Raw genomic sequence first — 16,769 nt, forward strand, 5'->3', positions numbered from 1 at the left:
TAACAAATCATCCCTCAAACTCTCAACTTCTTATAGCAAAGTGGAATGTAAACGGCGTGGGAGGAAGTTCAAGTTTTCTAGATAAAAGCCGATTTTTCTTATCTCCCACTCCAATGACTACTTATCGGAATGATTTTCTACTTTATCATTATTTCCATTTAAAGTTACGGGAAAATTAAGTATCAACCGATACTTAGTCCAATATCCCAAACAAAAGTTAGTAGATCAACTCAAATACAGATCAAATTCGTTAAATTTAGCGAATGTATTTTATATAATATGCCAAATAATGTTTTATTTCGACTACTGTAGCACCCACCAGCAAACTTTTAAACCCACGTGTTTGTTTGGGATTTCTTCCAACTAGACATAAGCTTGGATTTCAGCCATGTCATTCATTTTATAGGAATCGAATCACTTACGTAATTAATGAGTTACAACAAAAGATAGTTGTAACATAGTTAAATAAGAAAAAATATTTTGAAAATCTGTTTTAAAACTGCATAATTTACTACAGCGAAACTTGGTTCTGCTTCTTAACATCAATTATCGTGAATGCTTAGATTGAATGACGGAATGCGTTAACCTGATGAGATAGATAACTGAGTTTTGACAACGTTCCAGTTTTTTTCTCCGAGACTTTTTTTTAATTGGTATTGTTTATTTTAACAGACTTTATTGCATTTCGATTTTATTTTTTTAATTCTGAAGTGGATTTGACAAGTGGATTAAGCTTGTTAAGACGAGGAAAGATCAAATATATTAAATCTTGTTAACACTTTTTTTGCTTCATTTTTTTAAATCGTTAACTGACTGAAACTGATATAAATTAAATTTCTTAATTTTATAAATTAAAAATAAATTCTAAAATAGCATTTTTTTAATTCAAATATTAAAGTATAGGATATTAAACTTATAAGTAATTTACAAGTCAGCAGCGGTACTTTTATTGATTCTTCCACAAATTCTTTAACACAGCACAATATAAATACATCTTTCCGCTTGTCTTATGAAAATTTTAGCAAAGAATAAATTTTTTATTCTGCAAATATTCAGAAATGCAGACTAATTCATGAATTTTTAAAATGTATTTCTTTTTTTATCTTTCGGAAAAATTATAATTTAGTTCGTAGCTTTGGATGTACAGTACAGTACAATGCATCTGCTTTATATAGAAATTGAGTTTATCAAAATAAATAAATAAATCTGAAAATGAATACTTATGTTATGTTTACTGAAGATATAAAATATTTACAAAGATATACAGTTTTATAACTACTGTACTATCAAATAGACTATTTGTTTAATATGGCTAAACATAAGTATTAATTTCTATTCGCCTCTAGCACTGTATACACATAAATAAAACTGGCCAACATCCATTGGTTTTGTGTAGGCTTTCAAGAATTCCAAGAAATTTTTTAACTTGTTACTGTAATTTATTTATAAACATATATATCCGCTCTTATAATGTACACTACTCTCCTTTATTCAGAAAACAACTTGGTGCGTGTTTTTTCTCCATTTTTCCCGTAGCAGTTTTAATGAATTATATTAATTCTGATATAATGTTAGCTAACTGAATTTAAATTGTGTCTTTCATCTTATTTTTATGTATATTCTCCCTATATCTAATCACTAAAAGGTAAATATTTGCTTATATTACCTATCAACTCTCACGCAAAATATATGACACGAGCATTTTAATTATTTCTCGCGGCTTAACACTGAATTTTCATTTTCAAAATAATAATATAAAAATACTATAATTTATTTAGTGCTTGTAATAATTTGATTTAAATTTCAGTTTGCTATTCAAATTTAAATTTATTCAATATAAAAAATAACAGTAAAATTGGAAGTTTATTGGTTGAATTTATTACGTCACGACTTACGTCATTTCCTGTTGGTGACGTCACTGCTGGAAATGGATTACTTTTTGTCCAGTGAAATGATTTAAATATTTAAATTTGTTTAATATGTACTAATGATGTGAAATTCATCTCTGAGTGAAAATTGATTTAATTATACGGTCTTAAGTTTTGCTTGCTTGAACATGGTCCTAAGCAAACCTGAATAACTTAAATGCACTAATTAGAATTACCTGAATGCTAGACTTTTTTGTTTATTTTTTTTAAAGATTATATTAATGATAATGAGTGACTGCTTCCTGTCCATCAGATTATAAAATTTTTTTATTCAAGATATGTGCTATTTTAACAAAGCATAGTTAAGTAAATAACCAAAATATTAGTTTTATTACAGAAAATTTAATATTTATCCTAATAAATGAGTAATACAGGCATTGGTTTATCTGACTGTTTATTCTATCTGACTCATATATACACCATTTAATCAGAATTTAAAAATATCTATAAACATTTATATGTTTAAATGTTTTTAGTATATTTCATCTGTTACATGGAAATTCTTAATTTAAATTAAGTTTATTACATATTTAGTATTGTAGCCACATAAGATATATTCAAAATACCAAATTAAGAACCTTTCAGTATCAAAAAGCAACTGAAGGAACAGTAGAACTATTCAATGAACATTTTGAGTGCCATACTTTTAATGATGTCTTAATTAAAAAGTTATTTTAATGCTACCAAAATACTTGAATAATTTATTAAATAGTTTATTTTACTATTTAATTAATTATTTAATTTTTTTTAACATAGATAATGTTTTTAATTTTCATATTTAACTTGCTTATTTAATTTCTGTAAATCAGAAATTTATATTTACAATTGAAAGGAATAATTTGTTATAAAATGTAATTAAAAATATATTGGTAAACCAGCAATACTGAAAAATTTAAGTTATTAAATTAAAATCTTATCAGATTCTGACATGTGGTTAAGACATAGCCTAATTTCTAAGAAATTACTTTATATCTTTAAAATTAATGTTCCAGTATTAGATATGTGTATACTCAAATTTATATCACTCATAAATTAGTTTTTCTAAAAAATAGTTTTTAGTTTCTATAAGAAATTAATATTTTGTCATTACAGATAGTAGTGATATTGTGGATTGCAAGTTAAAGTTAATTTTGGGTTTAATATGGACGCTTATCCTCCATTATTCCATCTCTCTTCCCATGTGGGAAGGAGAAGAATTTGGCGACAAAACAGGTCCATCTCCTAAGCAGCGTTTACTGGGATGGATTCAGAGTAAATTACCAGATGTGCCTATTAACAATTTCACATCTGATTGGAATGACGGTAGAGCTGTCGGAGCTCTTGTGGATGCTGTGGCTCCAGGTGAGTAATCATGCATTAAAATGGTGTTATAAAATAAAGGATACATTTAGTTTAGGTTTATATTAATAGCTTTGGGAAGTTGGGTGTAAAATATCTTACAAGTACAGTATATATTTATATATGCAATGATGCAAAAACAGTTAATTTTAAAAAATGTTGTATATTTTTTCAATGAGATTTTTTGTTTTGAAATTTTAATTATTAAAAAAATATATAAGTTGAAACATACATTCTATAATAAAATTTTCTGTAACTATTGTATACACCTAAAATTTAGGAAAATCTAACTTCTTCAATATAAATGTCTTTCAGAATATATTTTAATTTTTTTTGGAAAGTCCATAGCTTATATTATAGCTAGACAAATATTCATAAAAATTTTACTGTTAAGCATATTAATTAAATTAAAACTTTTCAATTAGGTCTGTGTCCTGACTGGCCAGATTGGACACCAGCTAATGCACTTAAAAATGCAAAAGAAGCTATGGATTTAGCAGATAAATGGCTTGGAATTCCTCAAGTGAGTTATTGAAAATTTGATGTTTATATAATTTATGCATGAATATATAGTAAAACCTGCCTAAAATGGAACCTGAATAAAATAAGAAACCTACCAAAATGGAAAAAGATAACTTGGTTCTATTTGATTCTGGTTTACACAGGTTTTACTGTATAAACATCATATTAAAATAATTTATATAATTTGATGAGTTTTTCTCATTATCAATTTCACTGTAGTTGGTCAAGCCAGAAGAAATGGTCAATCCAAATGTTGATGACCTATCAATGATGACATATTTGTCTCAATTTCCAAGTGCCAAGCTTAAACCAAATGCTCCTCTTCGTCCTCGAACCAATCCTAATCGTGTTCGATGCTATGGTCCTGGTATTGAACCATCAGGTGTAAATGTTGGTGCTCCAACTAACTTCACTGTAGAAACTTTCAGTGCTGGTAAAGGCGATGTTAAAGTAGTAGTTGAAAATCCAAAAGGACAACCAGTGCCAGTAAGTATAAATATAAATTTTATTTTAAAATATGATGTAATTTTTGTAATAAGTATATTTGAATATTGCATTTAAAAATTTCAATTTACTAAAAATTGAATATTTATTTTATCACAATATATATTTCAATTTAAATTTTTTGTAATAGTTAAGAATAAATTCACAATAGTTATAAATTTGAAATTTTAAATGTTGACTAGATTGATGGGTTCTAACTTATGTTCTGACTTGTACAATTTTTAAAAGTAAGTTATTTGTAACTAGAAACATAAAAATATATCACATATATTTCATTCATAAATACATTTTGTTACATAATATCAGAATTCTTAAGAGAATTAACTTCTAAACACACTTTATCCCTGGTATAAATTTTGATGACAAATATAAAATACCAGTTAGTCTACAGTAATCACAATAACATGAAGATAGGATTTTAACCACAATATTTGTTAAAGCTGAGGTTATGAAGTATGTATTTTATATTAAAAACTTACTATTTATGCAAATTAAGTAATAATTCTTCAAATAACAGTAAATTCAACTTTTTGTCTTAATACAGTAGAGCGTCGTTTATCTGAATCAATTGGGGACTGAGGTTGTTCGGATAACCGATTATGCGCGAAAAAATATCCCATGTTGAAATTTTTCTCCGTTGCGTGTCGCTTCGCATTGAATTTTCGTCGATGTTAAGCCTAATGTAATCTTATTATACTTTTTAAAATACTTTTATACTTGTAACTAATTATACTTTTTAAAATAATAATCGTGGCTATTGTACCGTTAAAAATTATTTATTTATTTTTTACAAACAAAATAAATATATTGAAAAATAAAAAACAAAAATAAAATTATACTTTACAAGTTAATCTAGTATGAAAAACGTTTGTTCAGCACGACACAGTTCCTCAGAAAAACACCACACAAAAGTGCCAGTGCTGCCAGCTAAAACACACATCAACAAAAAAAATATTGGAGTAGCCCAAGATATAGTCAAAGATTGCAGCGCCACAGCACTAGTGAAAATTTAAATTTGCCGACTGGAATTCTTTCGGATAAACGACGCTCTACTGTAATCATTAAAATTATTGACTTATTTTGATTTTAGAAAAAATTTCATTAAATTCCTCATCTTCATATTTTAAATTCATACATTCTAAATGTGTAATAAACTGAAAATGAAGCTATTTGATAGTGTTTCAATTTCATGAGATAGTAATATATTTTGAGTAATAGTAAAACAATTTTATTCATATTATCTCATAAAATAGAAAATATTGTCAAATTTATTATATTAAATATGTAATAACATAATATTCATCTGTTCCCTCATTAACTTCTTCAGTGGATGGATTTGCTCCTTCTAATTGAATATGTCCTTGTTTTCTGGAGATGTGCTGACATAATTAATATTAGACAAAATAACACATTTTATTAAGATGACAGATTCTCAATTATTAGTGATTTGAATATGTTAATTTATAACTTTTATTTTTATTAAGTTTATATAATTATTACCTGTAATATTAAAGTTGTAAACTTTTCAAAAAATTGAACAAGAAATGAGAGTTCCATTATGAAAATTCTTTCATTGTAATTAGAAACTAAAAATAGATTAATTTGTCTTATTTTATAAATTGTAAAAACTAAAAGCAAACTAAAGATGCAATATAAGAATAATCAACACTTGTAGACTAACAAACCAAATATTGATATAACTTTATGCTTTACATTTTAATAATTGTGACAATATTTGAAACATTACAAATGATTTTAGTGATTTTTTTCCCATCTATAATTTTCAGACTGTACAAAAGAGGAAAATAAATTAACTGAAATATACTTTTTTGCAATTTAAAAATAATTTTTTTTAAAAATAAATATAAAAATATACAGGACTAAATTAATATAGTAAATTAAACAATCGTTGAAGTTGATTGATTGACTAATCAAAAAGAGTGAGTTTTTCTTTTTGCTTGAAAATATTAATTTTTATAATAATTTCTTTATTAATTTTGATTATTTTTTTTTTCATTTTATCGAATATAGAAATCAAATAACAAACTTTGTTAAAGTAATCTTTAATGTGTGTAATCTTTGAGTAAAAATTAAAATAATCAAAACTACATAACTTTTTAGATTTATAAAACACCATAAGAAAACTAGAAAAGACATCATGACCTTGGAAAAATATTTTTAAATTGTGACTCATGCTCTTTCCCAAACCAATTCAAATATATTACAAGAGTAATATATTAATCTTTCTAAAATGTGAAGTTTTTAATTTTTGTCTTTAAAAAGTTTAAACAAGTTTTATTTAAAACTTTAAATAAAAATGTCATTTTACTGTTTAATTTACATAGAGTAATATTTTATGTTAAATTATGCATTATTTTTTCAACTTCATTCCAAAAACAATATTGCAAAGACATTAAGAATCAGAAATTCAAGCTTCTGTGAAAGAAAATAATTTTTTTCAGTATAATTCATATATTAAATTCATGAAAAAGTCACATCAGTATTATTCTAATATATATTAGGATAATCCTGTATTTCAATATCAGAAATTACATCTATTATTTGTCAGATAAAATGTCTGTTTTATTTTAACTAAACTAAATAAACAGTATCATCAGAATTTTGAAGTGTTTTTCAACATATTATGCATATATTACATTAAATATTTACATATTTTAATAATATATATTTAATTTTATAAAGTAGTCATTTCAGAATGAATTACTGTTTTGTCAAATAATATTTGAAAAAGCTCAGAATAGAAAATAAATAAATTTCTGTTGACTAATATTCCAAGAAATATACATGTAAAATATAAAAGCAATATGGAATTTTAGTTTTTTTAAGTTAAAAAATTAAAAATATTAATTTAATTTCCAAATTTATTTTTAACAATAAATAATTTATACAGCATGCAAAATATTAAGGACTTTATTGTTTTGATTCATTTTATATCAATTATATGGCTATTTTAGTCTTTCTTTCTAATACAAAAAATGAGATGTCACTCATTTTATTTTATTTTTTTATCATTAGAGACAGCTGATAAATCTATATTATTGTTTTCATTAGAAAAATGAAAAATTGTAACATATTAAATTTTATAATTTAGGAAAACATGTGAATTGTGCCATGATACAGTTGCTTGTCATTTGAAATTTTAATTAAAACATAAGTTTTGATAATTATTTCTTTTCAAAATCGATAAATTTAATTGTTTTCAATAGTTTATAATGTTTGTTAGAGCAATACTGAGAAAAAATATCAGTAAAATACAATTATGAAACATTTTGTTTATTTTGTAGAATGTACAAATATTGTGTTTAGTTAGTTGAAGTTATCTTTAAAACTTTATATGAAACTTAGTTATATTTAAAACATGATATAAATTCATTTTTGTTAAAATAACACAATGTCAAAAGGAATGAATATCAATAACTAATTTTTTTAACTTTACATTTACAAGCTTCATCAAACCTATAAATGTTTATATGGTTTTTATCAGATGACAATGTATCATTTTCTCAAATTATTTGTTATAACAGAAACAATTAAAAATTATGGTAAGAATGATTTCAGCTCTTCATCAAACCAAAAAGTGGGAAGTTGAGAGAGTTTAGTCATATTTTCTTCAGTTAATAGAAAGAAATTTTATATTGATCTATCTAGCTACTTTTTAAAATTTCAATTATTTATATAAATTTTATTTTTTCATTATTTTGTGTGCAATACAGTTGGATTAAATTGTTGCAAAGTTCTATATCATGAATTTCTCTTTTTAATCAATTTTCTGTGAGACATTGAAATTTTTTTTTGTCTATTTAATGAAATTTAGTTTCTATATAATGAGCTTTTGAAAGCCTGATGAAATAAAAATATTATTTTGTATATTAAAATAATAAAATTGGTTTAAGATGAGGATTTCATTTCTGTAACTATGCATTCCTGGGTGACTGTTATATTACAGTATAGTATCTGTAGGCTACCATAGCCTTTATTCTTAAGTATGTCTAAACATTTATATTTGAGAATAGTTTCAAATAATGACCATTTTGATACATTCACAACTGTAAGAAATAGCTTCTGTTAGCAAGAAAACATTCCATATGAAGATTTTGCTTAAACAAGTAATTCTAACTTTAACCTTCAACATAAATATATAAGAGAACTTATTTTAATCATAGCACTTTTCTCATTTCAGTAAAAATACTGTACTTTTAGTTTTCATTTTTATGTAAAATGCATGCATAGCACTCTATTTTCTTATTAATATAAGTATCAGCATATTTCCATGGACAGTAAAGCATTATTACAGTACACTGTTTTCTTTTCACTACCAGTGCATTTTCTATTTATAACAAATTTTCTATATAATATATTCTGTTTCTCAGAACCAATTTTTTTACACAGAAGTTTGACTGTATTTAATAAATTGATGTTTAAATTATTTGAAAAGAAAATTATTAAAATGCCTTCTTTTGTTTTATTGAGAATTTAATTTATTTCTATCAATTCATTTTAATATAAATATTCATTTTTGTTTATTAGTAATTTATAATTCAAACTAATATTAGTTGTAACATTAATTTAAATTTTTCAGCTGTTGATTTAAATATTAATTTAAGTAAAAAATAAACATTTAAGGTTTAATTTTTTTGTCTTTTTAATTAATTGAATTAATTTATTCAAAAGATAAAAATATATTTTAAAACTTTTAGGTAGAGATAAAATTCAATGATGATCGTAGCAAGACATATACTGTTACATATACTGCCAAAATGGAAGGAGTACATAAGGTAAGTTTTAACACATTAATATATAATAATGAACTATTTTACTCTTAATTCTATTGTAATTATGATGCTATAAATTAAATTATTTATAATAAGTCAAACAAACAAATACATTTATTGCTTGCTTTATAATTTATTCAGTATACATAACTTTCTGATAAATATAATGAATCAAAATACTTTGTTTTGTATAAATATTTCTTAAGATAAGTTTGGAGTTTTTCATTGTTATAATTGTTTTTAATCTGTAAATATTACTATAAATAATTTTTAAAAAGAGTGTAATTTAAACACATATATTATAAATTTTTTGTGCAAGTTTTTAAGATTTTATTATATAACAAAAATATTTTAAAAATAAACTATTTAAAAATTATATTATATAAATAATAGTCAATTCAAATCACTATCTCTATGTATGCTAAAAAATGCCAGAAGTTAAGATGACAAATTTAGAATATAGAATTTGAAAACAAAAAGATTCATTCATTCATTCATTCATGGGTGTTGTGTCCTAGGACAGGTCTGTGGAAAGCAGTCAAATTATAGAATTCTCCTTCTCCAACATTCTCTATTTCGGGCTTCCTCTTTTATTTCTTTATAAGTTTTGCCTAGTAAAACATCATCTGTCAATACTTTTCTTTTTCTTCCTCTTTGTTTCCTTGCATCAATTTTTCCTTCTAATGCCACTTGCATTAATCCTTCTCCTCGCAATATATGACCTAGCCAGTTATTTTTTCTTCTTTGTATTGTTTTTAAAAGAGATCTCTGTTCCTGGACCAAATTTAAAACATCTTCATTCTTAACCTTTTCTGTCCACTTGATTTTCTCCATTCTTCGCCATAACCACATTTCATATGCTTCAAGGTAGTTTGTTTCCTTTTTCCTTAAGGTCCAAGTCTCTGCTCCATATAAAGTTGTGCTCCAGGAAAAGCATTTTATTAACTTCTTTTTAAGTGTTTGGTTCATTTTTCCAATAAGAAGGTTCTTCTTCTTATAAAAAGCCATTTTTCCAGCCCTGATTCGTTCTTTGATTTCTTTTTCACATCTGCCATCTCCCTGAATAATGCTGCCAAGATACCTAAAATGTTGAACTTGCTCTATTTTGTTTCCATCAATTAGGATTTTCAAATCTTTGCTAATTAGCCTTCCAACTTTCATCACTTTTGTTTTAGCTATGTTAATTTTCATTCCAAATTTTTTGCAAGTTTTGTTGAGTTTTGTTACCAAACATTGTAGAGTTTGTTCATTTGGTGCAAGTAAAGCAATATCATCTGCAAACCTAATACTTTGTATTAATTGGCCTCCAATTTTAATTCCGAGGCTGTCCTCACTTATGGCTTCATTCATTAATTCCTCAAGATAAATGTTAAAAAGAGTAGGTGAAAGTGTACACCCTTGCCTGACTCCTTTTCCAATACTGCATGGTTTGCTTTCTCCAGTTTTTGTTTGGATAATGGCAGATTGATTCATATAAAGTGAAGCAATGAGTCTTCTATCTCTCCAGTCTGTTCCTATTTTTTCTTAAAATTTCCATTAGCTTTGTCCAGTTAACCATATCAAAAGCCTTTTCCATGTCAATAAAGCAAATGTACATATCCTTATTAACCTCAATGTTTCTTTCACAGATTGTTCTCAAGAGGCCAATAGCATTCCTTGTTCCTTTTCCTTTTCTGAATCCAAATTGTTCTTCACATAGAAATGTTTCAGCCTTGTTGTAGAGTCTTCTATTAATGATTTTAAGAAGGATTTTTGAGGCATGTGAAATTAAACTAATTGTTCTAAAATCACTACACTTTTTAGCTTTTGCTTTCTTTGGTATAGGTATCAAAATACTTTGCTCAAAGTCTTCAGGCCATTCTCCTGTTTTATATATGAGATTGCATAAGTCTGTTATTTTCTCGATTCCTTCCTTGCCTAACCCTTTTAGAAATTCAGCTGGTATTCCATCTATTCCTTCTGACTTTTTGTTTTTCAATTCTTTAATTGACAATCCAACTTCATCTTTCATGATAATAGGTCCTCTTTCATCATTAGCTATTTGAGAAGATTTTTCCAATTTTAACTCTTTAGGTTTGGTGTTCTCTCCCTAGATATCTCCAATATATTCTTTCCAATGGCCCATTATATCAGTTGGGGTTAAAAGTGCTTTTCCATCTTTGTCTTCAATACTCAGAATTTGGTGGGTGCGATCATTTGTTAGTTCTTTGACTTTTTTGTATGATAGATCATATCTGCCTTTTTTGTTCAGTTCTTCGATTTCCTCACATTCCTTACTTAACCAAGCTTCTCTAGCTTTTCCAGTTTCAGCCTCAATTAATTATTTAGCTTCTTGTACATCATTCTCCCTTTTTCATTATTTATATTTTTCCAATTTCTTCTTTCATCCATTTTCTCAATCATTTCTTGAGTAATCCAAGGTTTTTTTATTCTAGTACCATTTACATATCCAAGAAAATTTTCAGCTAATTCCTTTATTGTATCTTTAATTCTTTTCCAATTTTCGTTTGGGTCAAACTCAGTCAGTCATATGGAAGTTTTTTTAATTTATATTCCAGGTTTTTTTTAAAATTTAATCCAGTATTTCCATTTAGCTTTTCCAAATTCCATCTTTTTATTCTTTTGGCTCTCAAAACTTTTTTCAATTTCATCACAATATCTGCAGTTAATAAGTTGTGATCAGAATCTGCATCTGCTCCTGGATATGTCTGAATTTTCTTGACTGCATTCCTAAAACGACTTTGAATAAGAATATAATCTATTTGATACCTTCCAATGTCTCCGGGCATTTTCCAAGTGTATAGTCGACGTTTGGATTGTTTGAACCATGTGTTTCCAACTATTAATTGATGCTTGGTAGCAAATTCAACTAGTCGTTCGCCTCTTTCATTCCTATTTCCTAGCCCAAACTTGCCCACAATTTTTCCATCTCCTCCTTCTCCTACAGATGCATTCCAGTCTCCCATAACAATTAGGCATTTCTTAGTTTTATCATTTTCTATTATATCTTCAATTTGGTCATAAATTTCTTCTACTTCTTCATCGTCATAGTCTCCAGTAAGCATGTATACTTGAAATATCATCATATCCATGGGATCGCTTTTTATTTTAATCATTAAAATTCTGTCACCTCTGCATTCAATTTTTTTCAACTGAGTTTTTTACCTTCTCACCTAAAATAAATGCTACACCATTCTTTTCTTTAATCCTGAATTCATCACTAAAAAAATCACCGCTGTCCTCCCATCTAACTTCACTAAGCCCAGGAATATCCAAATTCTGCCTCTTCATTACATAATCTCAAACAAATATGAAATTTTGTTTAAGATTATGTAAATTTTCTCAATTTTTTAATGATTGGTAAAAAATATATATATACAGTCGACCCCTCCCCCTATACCGCAGAAGATATGTTCCGTTTTATAAGAATTTCGCATTGTAGGAATCCTTAAATACATGAGCCAATCACAGCCCGACACGTGTCAAGTTTACGGACTACAGCTATTTGAAAGGTTTTCTTCCATGAAATTAATTGATTTTAGACTAATTTCACTCAACGTTTCCAAAACACGTATAATTTTTTGGGGAATAATCTGTATAAACTATGCAATAAACAAAAAATTGTAGAATTACTTACCAAGTGTGCACCGTTCGACCACTCCATTGCTTAAGCTTGTTTTTGTCGCAGAGCAGCACACCAAATGATGGCCGCGTTTTGTGATAAGTTATTTTTCTTCGAAAAATTTGTTGAACTTTGGAGACATCATTAATAGAAATAATTTTTATGACCGTTGAATAAAAAATGTTTTTTTTCACAAGAAATGTATAAAATTACAGTACTGTATTAGACTTACAGTACCTAATTTATATACTGTAAAGACGATAGTAAACTCAACTTACCTGCCTAAACTCTCCGTAGCTTGTAAGTAGTTTGGCTGCTTGTCCACTATTGGTCCAGATTCGACCAATCCTGTCACGACATGAGTCGGTGATAACGTTTTACTGCATTTTACGAGTCTCTTTTAGCGTCTTTATACAAATACGGTCGCAATTTTTTTGCCACAATATAAGAATCCGCATTATATGAACCTGCGCTATAGGAGGGTCTACTGTATATATTTTAATTATGTAATTTTAAAGTCTTACAAAATATTTTTTGTGTTAATGTGAATAAACAAGTACATGCATTAAAAATAAGAATATGGAAATTTATGTAGTATTTTATATAAATATTTTTTTAGGTAAAAGTTTATTTTGCAAATAAAGAAGTGCCAAAAAGTCCATTCAGTGTCACGGTTGAAGGTCACGCAGGTGATCCAAAAAAAGTTACAGCAAGTGGACCTGGATTGGAACCTACTGGTGTCATGATTGGTCGCCCAACATATTTTGATATTTTCACAAAAGGTAATCACATTCAAAGTTTTAAAAAAGTTTAAAAGATATATTTTTAAATATAACAATAGATGATCAAAAATTTAATGTTTATGTTAAATCTAGATGCAGGTCGAGGTCAAGTAGAAGTTAAAATTTTAGATCCTCAAGGAAATAGAAATACTGTACCATGCAGAGTACGAAAAATTGCAGATGATGTTCATCGTTGTGAATATGTTGCTCAAACTGTAGGTTTACATTCTGTGAATGTATTCTTTGCTGGACAACAAATTCCTAACAGTCCTTTTGGAGTTAAAGTGACACCAGGTAAAGGATAAATATATATATATATCTTTAATATATATATTTTTTAATTTCAGCAATAGTGGTTGAGAAAATTTGCAGTTCTTATTAAGAAAAGTTTTATATTGCAAAATTTAATTGTATTATTGTATATTAATTTTAATATTTCTTTTTTAAGTTTGTGATGCTCGCAAAGTTCGAGCAAGTGGTCGTGGTCTGCAACCTAATGGAGTGAGAGTCCGTGATATGGCTGATTTCAAAGTATATACAGAAAATGCTGGTGAAGGTGTACTTAATGTAAAAGTAATTGGGCCAGGTTAGATCATATTTTTAATTTTGGAATTGAAATAATATTTTAGATATAATGATCTTAATCATTTAATGAAATCATAATTTTCTTTTTATTAATAAATATCAAAATAGATATTTTTGATATTATCTACCAAATAATTATTTTAAATAATGTAAAATTAATTTTTTCTCTTAGAATATAAAATTATTATGTTTGTGCTTTTCAAAAGCACAAACATAATAAATTTATATTCTAAGAGAAACATAAATTATTACGTTTGTGCTTCTTTAAAGATTTTAATTAAATTCTTTTGAAAAATTAATGTAATTTTGAAGCAGTATTTAAATTAGTTTTAAAGATTTTCAAAATATTATTTTAAAAAATTTGATCCAATTAAAATTTTAGGTGGTGCAACTGAGCATGTAGATGTCCGAAAAATTGATGAAACAACTTATGAATGCATTTATCGACCAATGAAGGAAGGTCGTTATGTGGTCACAATCACTTATGAAAATCAAGAGATAAATGGTAGTCCTTTTGAAGTCAATGTTGGTCCATTTAAAGATTCAAAAATTCGTGCATATGGACCTGGTCTCGTAGGTGGTGTTGCTGGTTATCCAGCATGTTTCACAGTTGAAACTAATGGTGAAACTGGATCTTTAGGTAAAAATTATTGAAATAATATAGTAAAAATAATATTTCTAAAGATAGACATTTNATATTTCAGACTGTTAGAAAACTTATTACTTTTTAAAATTACTCTGAAAAATCTTTAATATGGAATATAAAAAATAGAAGAATGAAATTTTATATAGTTAAAATGATTTCATAAATTAATTTTATCTCATTTAATGAAACTTTGAAATTATTAAAAATTATACAGTACTGTATATAAATCAAAAATAGTTTTTTAATAAATATCTTATCTTTTAGTTTATTATTATTATTATTATTATTATTTAAACAACTTCAAAAGAAGACATGAACAACATTTAACAAAACACAATCCTGAGTCATCCATAGAACAGCTGACTTTTCATAAAGAGGCATGATGAGGCCTTTATAGATATTTTAAATCTTCACTATAAACACAGACATCATGAGTTTTTCTACAGAAAACAAGAATCACATATATACAAAAGCTGTAGCTCTTACAGACAAAAATTATACACCTATTAGTATACTAATTTTACACAAGTGTAAAAACAGTTTACAGAACATTGACCTGGATACAATACACAAGACATGGCTTTATGGTAAACTTAATGATCTCAGCCAGGATCATATTGACAGAATTGCATCAAACTGTTGGCTCTAGTGAGACTCATAGGTTTCTCTTTGGAGCGATGAAAAAGTTCATAATTGCCATAAAGAACCAGGTCATAATTTCTAGAAACACGTTTTTAAGGTCACAACCCTCAAATAATATTTAATTAAGATATACCACATCATGTATGAAAGTATATTTCATATCATTTTGGATTGCAAACTTTTGACACAAATTGATTATTTACTTTGACATAACCAAATAGCAAACATAATATGTGAAAAGATTGCACACAAACTATCACACATCTAGCAACCATACTATAAATACATACTCCAAATGGTCACAGAAAATAAAACACAAAATATACTATTATTAAATTCGAAGTTCATATAATTTCATAAATGAAAGTAATCTTATAAATTTTTAATAAATTTAAATAAAAAAATTCCTTTAACAAGAGGAATTTGACCCTACAGAAATGAAATATAAAGTGTATGAGAAATTTATAACTCTTTCTATTTTACTATAAACATTCTCACGATCAAACCGTGTATAGTTTACAATTATCGGCGAAATTCGTCATATTGTTGTCATTCTAACACCAACTTTAACCCCACACCTGCTAAAACAATTGGTCACCTGACAAATTTTCCCACCACAAAATGTATAAAAGCCATCCTCCTTCCCCTCTTGGGGGAGTCGCCAATCGAACGACCAAGACGGACATTAACTTCCCTTAGACCTACTGTACGACATTAAAAGGAAGACCTTGTGCCCCACCTCACACCGCCTTTCAGAAATTAAAGCTGCAGTATCCATCCGATATTATCCCAGAGGTATGAAATATTATTGTAAACTCTCTCTCTCATCTGCGAAGTCTAAGGAGTTTTGTAAATTTTTATTTAGTTAGCACGTTAAATAAACTGTTGTTTTGTTTTAAATGGTGTCATTACTTGACTTTGCCAACGTCTTATCGTTGACCCCTCTGACTCTCCTCCACTCGCATAACGCGTAACTGAACGAAATGCCATCCTTGACAAGAAAATAGGTCACCGACCTGAGGCTGGAAGGAGTGGACTTCTAGACCTCCACGGTGGCTCACACTATCATTGTTTTATCAGTGATCATGGTATAGACATTACAGACAGGTGTTTCAAACACCCACAACAAACAAAATACATACACTAAGAAAACTAATAAATCCTCAGAACTTGTCCATGAAATGAAGTTCCTGTGGAGAATGGATAAGGTGCTTATTGCATCTGTTCTTTTTTGCACAGGAATTATAACACATACATTGCATAAAAGTGAAATACTGATGTGTCTAGACAGTATAGCACACATATCACACTACAGAAAGCTACCATACTAAACAATTGCCATATAGGAAATTCTTAAATACAGATACATAAGTGAACAGCATATAATCATAATAAGTTTTTCTATAG

General features: G+C 27.1%; 1 protein-coding gene across 1 annotated transcript in view; it reads left to right on the forward strand.

Annotated features, from left to right (window-relative positions):
• Positions 1–16,769, forward strand: part of LOC111637673 (filamin-A-like) — a 96,324-nt gene that overhangs the window by 15,851 nt on the left and 63,704 nt on the right. The window contains exons 3-10 of the mRNA XM_023383228.1: positions 3,021–3,269; positions 3,692–3,789; positions 4,008–4,274; positions 9,011–9,088; positions 13,327–13,489; positions 13,583–13,783; positions 13,938–14,075; positions 14,457–14,714. Coding sequence (XP_023238996.1) covers positions 3,021–3,269; positions 3,692–3,789; positions 4,008–4,274; positions 9,011–9,088; positions 13,327–13,489; positions 13,583–13,783; positions 13,938–14,075; positions 14,457–14,714 — 1,452 coding nt within the window. The remainder of the gene's footprint in view (positions 1–3,020; positions 3,270–3,691; positions 3,790–4,007; positions 4,275–9,010; positions 9,089–13,326; positions 13,490–13,582; positions 13,784–13,937; positions 14,076–14,456; positions 14,715–16,769) is intronic.

This window comes from Centruroides sculpturatus, unplaced genomic scaffold (assembly GCF_000671375.1).
Source record: "Centruroides sculpturatus isolate CEXI.00-Female unplaced genomic scaffold, Cexi_2.0 scaffold53, whole genome shotgun sequence".
Classification (NCBI taxonomy): domain Eukaryota; kingdom Metazoa; phylum Arthropoda; class Arachnida; order Scorpiones; family Buthidae; genus Centruroides; species Centruroides sculpturatus.